At 42.4% G+C, this 5,993-nt stretch overlaps 1 protein-coding gene across 1 annotated transcript; it reads left to right on the forward strand.

Annotated features, from left to right (window-relative positions):
• Window positions 1-6: 6 nt before the first annotated feature.
• LOC125550325 (putative ABC1 protein At2g40090) lies at window positions 7-5,056 on the forward strand. The gene is made up of 11 exons (XM_048713296.1): window positions 7-426; window positions 555-680; window positions 890-985; window positions 1,112-1,212; window positions 1,831-1,867; window positions 2,177-2,395; window positions 2,475-2,586; window positions 2,967-3,058; window positions 3,139-3,318; window positions 3,825-3,938; window positions 4,553-5,056. The coding sequence occupies exons 1-11, from the start codon at window positions 112-114 to the stop codon at window positions 4,751-4,753; spliced, it is 1,593 nt and encodes a 530-aa protein (XP_048569253.1). The 5' UTR covers window positions 7-111; the 3' UTR covers window positions 4,754-5,056.
• The last annotated feature ends 937 nt before the right edge of the window (window positions 5,057-5,993 follow it).

The raw sequence follows: 5,993 nt of genomic DNA on the forward strand, positions 1-5,993 counted from the left end.
CGGACCACCGCCCGCATCATCTTGCGGCCGAAGAAAGGAAAAAAAAAGAAGACCAGCGCGGAGAGGAGGAGAGGAGCGGCACCGCACCGCACGCGAAGCAACCCCGCGGCCATGTGGCGGCGGGCCGCGACGGCGGCGCTGGCGCTGGGCGCCGGCGCCGGCGCCCACGCCATCGCCACCTCCGAGGACCCCGCCAGGACCCTCAAGATCTGCCGGCACCTGCCCCCGCGCCTCCTCCGCGACTCCGTCGCCGCCGCCGCCATCGCCTTCGACTACCAGTACTCCCTCTGGGGCCTCCAGCCGGACTCCCCCGCCTGGCTGACCGCCAAGCACGACGCCCACCTCCGCTCCGCCAACCGCCTCCAGGAGCTCTGCTTCCGCAACGGCGGCATCTACATCAAGCTCGGCCAGCACATCGCGCAGCTGGTACGGGAACGGGGAATTCCTAACCCTGCGTCGACGCGCCTGAATTCCTAACTCTTTGTTCGTTTATCCGTTTGCTTTGTGAGATTTCGTGATTTTGTCGCTGAGGATCAGCTGCTTGCTTTTTTCAGGAGTATGTCCTGCCGCAGGAGTATGTGCAGACGATGAGGGAGTCGATGCTGAAGAGGTGCCCAGTCTCCTCATACGAGGACGTCCGCGGGGTCTTCAAGAAAGAGATTGGAGAATTGCCAGAAACTGTTAGTTCCTTCATCGCATCACTACATTTTCCTACATCCTGCTGGAGGAACTTAGCTGCTGTATAATTATCACACAATCGGGATGAACGTTCGTAGTTCAGTTGTTGGCCAACGGAGTATTCACCTTGAATCAGAAGATGGACTTATGCTCAGCTTGTTTTTAATTCAGAAGAAGCTCTGACACAAATTTTGTGTTCCTGGTGGTGTAGGTTTTTGCCGAATTCGACCCTGTGCCAATTGCAAGTGCTTCTCTTGCGCAAGTCCATGCCGCCACAACACATGATGGGAAAAAAGTCGCTGTTAAGGTTGTAATACAAGAAAATACTGCAGTTCGTTTCAAGTTGACTTATGTTAAGTTTGAACTCTTAAATTATGACACCAGAGGCTTGCTGTCTGTCTTTCACTTTTCTGACCCCTGTCTTGGCTTACAGGTTCAACACGACCACTTGCTGGATACTTCTGTAATAGACATCGCCACTGTTGATTTAGTAGTGAATGCTCTTAATTATATTTTCCCTACATTTGACTACAGGTACAACCAGTTCTTTGTTTATTACCTCGTTTTCTCTCTTTTTTTAACATACCACCTCAAAAGCTTTTAGGCTTATGCTGATGTTTAGAATTAGTTAAGATAGGGACATGTTCTCTCAAATCAATAGCCAGGTCAAGCACGACATTGACATTTCCATCTTGTTAATTACACATGGGAATCATTCCCCAGTGTATACCTGGCATAACAGCTCAATTTGTGGAATTAGAAGTATCTAATTGTATACTTCAGCTCGCTTGTTATGGTTAGGAATTAGAAGGACATTTTTTATGCTTTCCATTAAAGAATTATGTTTAATTCCTTCATTGTTCTGGTTGACACTGCAAACACAGTTCCTAAAAGATTCCATTCATTGACAGTCACCTTTCTACAATGATTGTGTAACTCTAAATCACAGGAAAACTGTTGTATGTTTAGTTGTTTACCCTTAATCCAACCTGTTATCCATTGCCATGTTTTTATACTCTAGCTATTCATCAGGAAGTAAGATTTGCATGCAGTGTTTATATTATGTTAATGCAACTGTAAATTCTGTGATGATAATGCTTCTTTCTGTGCTGTGCCATTTCACATTAATACCCCTAAAATTGGTCCATGCAGGTGGTTAGTTGATGAAATTCGAGAAAGTGCGCCTAAGGTACCACTTTGATATCATTTAAATTATTTACCTCCTTGCCAATTGGTTCTTGGACTTCAATATATCCAATATAATTGCTTTTCATTTCCCTGGAAAATGCGCTATCCTTTTGCTATGCTTTGTCATGTTGTAATTATTTGTCTATTTTGTGTCCATGATCGCCTCCTTGTAGGATCCCTATCTTGCTATTGTATTTTGTGCTTTAATAGATGATATATTTATCTCACTTGAACACCGTACTTTGTAGTGAAATGCAAAGGAACAGGTTACATAATCCGGAGGCTGCATTAACCTCTTTCATGTTTTCAGGAATTGGATTTTTTATGTGAAGCTCAGAACAGTGAAAGATGTCTGGTTAACTTTAGAAAGTTGTCTCCTCACATTGCGAATAGCATATACACCCCCAAGGTTTATTGGAACCTCAGCACGTCAAGAATTCTTACTATGGAGTACATTGATGCCAAGGAGGTAACTGATGTCAAAGGCATTAAAGACCTCGGAATTCGCCCTGTTGATGTTTCAAACCTAGTAAGTTGTCACAGTACAGTTATTTGAAAACGAATGTGCTAATGAGTTGTGTATGGATACTCACTTCACAGTTTTGTAGGTGAATAAAGCATTTGCTGAGATGATTTTCAAGCATGGTTTCGTTCATTGTGATCCCCACGCTGCCAATATGATGATCCGACCCTTGCCACAAGACAGTAAAAAATGGTTTGGTGAGTGTCTTACTTACTAGTATCACAAAATAATCCAACAAGTTATCCAATATATTGCTAGCTTTTCTGCATCAGAGGTTATCTCCTGTCCATTAGTAACTATGCTACACTAAATGAATAAATTGAATAGTGCATAATATCGATATTTGTCTTTACGTTTGATGAAGAGAGTGGTAGGCAGTAGGTAGCTTCATCATGATCATCAGTACAATGAGATGCTTCTTGTTATGTGATACGGGGGAAGTGAGATGTGTGAATTTATGAAAACATGATTACATGGCGGCCTATATTTGTTGGAATGATCAGTTTACTGTGTGTTCTATGTGGTGGCACATTCGTATAACAGAGTGAACTGACTGAATATTTTGCTGGAGTGTTAGGATCGAAACGGCCACAACTGGTTCTTCTTGACCATGGTCTTTACAAAGAACTTGATCACGCTACAAGGATAAACTATGCTTCTCTTTGGAAGGTGAGAATCCTATTACAACTTTTCTGATTACGTTTCGGTACTCAGTACTTTAATACTTCTACCACATTTGTTCAATGTAGGCGCTTGTTCGCGCCGATCAGAATGGAATTAAGGAGTACAGTATCAAACTAGGTGCTGGGGAGGATCTTCATGCACTTTTTGCTGGGGTTCTCACAATGAGGCCATGGGAACGTGTCATTGACCCATCTTTTGGTCATCTTGTGCTGGATGGGAATAATACTGATCGTTCTGAAATGCAGGTGATTGTTTTATGTGTTATTTTGTTCTTATTGGACACCCTAGGTGCTGCATAAACCAATGCAAATTAACAACATTCAGTAATCCATGAGAACTTATTAATATTAGCATGTCATCACACCGTAAAATTTACCATGTCATAACCCTCTAGAAGAAAATTTTACTTACTGCTGGTGATGTGATTTGTCTTAATTGTTTCAACAAATACTAGGACTCTAAACTTTGATTTTTCCTACCGTAGGAAAACGGTAAAATGTAATTGCTAAACTAGGAATGCTTTTAAACCTATTTCCCGCATGTAACATGTTTTTAAAAATAGATTCATATTCCTCCTCTTTTTATTGAAGATGTCTACTGTTGTCGTTCTTTTCATAAGTTCATATTTGACTGGCCATTGTGCCTTTTTGACAGTCAAGTTCTACATATTTAGCCTATTTTCGGATGGCCTTGAATCTCGAGGTCCTTGATGATGGTCCACTCTTACCTGGTTTTTAATTCTCGGTCACAGATGTATGCTAACTTGTATTTCCCACAAATCTCGGAGCTCCTCAGGAGACTACCAAATGTCATCTTGCTGATGCTCAAGACAAATGACTGTTTACGTGCAGTCAATCATGCCCTGGTAAGTTAAATGGAAATACTTGCATGAAATGCGGGTTGTTTTATCCTGTTGCACCTGTTATCCCCTTTCATTCCTTGTGCCCCCCCCCAAACTGAATTTCATCATTGGCATTATGATCCAGAGTTAAAAGTTGTACTGTAAAATAACCGATATATCATAGGAAGCATAGTTTTTACGCAGGCTTGAACTAACAACTTTAGGAGTAATAAGATCTCCACGATGTCCTTACTTAAGGTGTTCTTTCTTTTATAACCTCACTTCGATGAATCCATCTTTGCCTGTTCTATTCTTTTCTACAAAAAGTACTACTACTTTCATTCCAAAATAGATATTTTGAAAAGGTGCCTTCAAGCTTTTCTTTAGCTTTGTCTGAATATTTAGAAAGATTATCAAGGTTAGCCAATCAAACTAATATCATCAGATTTTCATGCTAAACACATTTCATAATTCTTTATTTCTCTTCTTTTTACTAATCTATTGATATAAAAAAAATTGAGCATTGAAGTCACATCTTGGAGACTACTCTGTTCTAAAGTACATGATGGAGGGAGTACATGAGATTGTCAGTTTATTATTTGGTCTTCCGCACCCATTAACAGTGACCTGATTTGAAGGTTGGAGGGTCTACCCCAGAATCATTTGAGATCATTGCACGAGCATCTTCTGAAGCTGTGTTTGAAGCTAAAAGGATGGAGAAGAGGTTCTTTCTATACAGATTTATAATATGGCTGGAGGAGCTTTTGAATGAACTTCACCTATTTGGAATGAAGCTGTGGTTGCATTATCAACAACCAAGGAGGATACTGGCTGGGTAAAAGCAGCTCGGCATATCAACAGTTTTTTGACTAGTGTAAATGCAAAATTGGCATCTAGTTCCATGAGAGAAATATATGGCATTTGGCGTAACATTGCCTTGTTTTTTTATGCATTATTCGGCATATCAACCATGATTGATCTTAGATCTTCCTTGAATGTACACCTCCCTATAGAAGAAGAGATGACAGTTTTGAGATAGTGTATGTTCGTTCATTTTGGTAGGTGGATAAAGTATACAAATTGCCATCACTGTACAGTGTGAATGATCAAGCTCTTGTTCCATGATGTGTTTTCATTCTTCACTGCATGTTTTATTTTGATTTAGTCAGTACCCTCTAAAACATCGATAAGTGCGAAATTCGGCTGCTCAAATTCCATAAACATCGATAAGTTTCTCTTCTAGTCATGTCGATATGATATTTTGCTGATGATAAACAAATTCCATAAACAAGGCCAATATCTAATTCTTGCTCTCTGCACCCTGTTTTAAAACTGGTCTTTTGGACTTGTATAAAATACTCCCTCATGTATCTAGACATGTTTTAGTGTTAGATTCATCTATATCTAAATAAATCAAAGACAAGCTTTTTTGGACGGAGTTACCTTATTTTTCCATCGTAAGTAAAAATATGATTTCAGGTAGCAGATTAGTAACTAACAAAAATGACAAAAAATCTTGCAACACAATTTTCCATTACAATTTGCAAGCAGCAGAGACGATTGAGTTCTGAAGACTCTTCTTCCCTAGACTACACCGATCAAATCCAACCCAATTCGCGCTCTCGCTGAGGTTGCCCCCCTGTGGTCACCGCAGGTCTCTGAGTGGGTATCCAGTCCAGCTCCGGTGATCTCCGCCGCTCCTTGCGGCTGCCGTCGGGCGGTGACTGCTTCCGGTGCTTCCTCATGTGCCCGCCGAGCGCCTGCCCTGAGAGGCACTCCTTGCCGCACACCTCGCACCTGTGTACTTTGCTGTGGGGCCTTCCAACAGCGACCGCCGAGCTGCCATTGCCGCCGGCCTCCTCGACAACTTCGTCGCCGCCGTGACCACCGTGGTTCGCTGCACCGGTGAACATCTCCTCGTTGATGTTGCCCACATTGCGCCCCAGGAAGCCTCTGGTGTCGGCGTCCGGATGATGTGCTGCAAAGTCCACCGTCTTGTTCCCAGCCGCGGCCTTGTCCTCGCCGTGAGCGGCATTGCCATCGGCAGCCTCTTGGCTCACCGTGGCCAGCTTCACGCCG

This window comes from Triticum urartu, chromosome 4 (assembly GCF_003073215.2).
Source record: "Triticum urartu cultivar G1812 chromosome 4, Tu2.1, whole genome shotgun sequence".
In the NCBI taxonomy this organism is placed as follows: domain Eukaryota; kingdom Viridiplantae; phylum Streptophyta; class Magnoliopsida; order Poales; family Poaceae; genus Triticum; species Triticum urartu.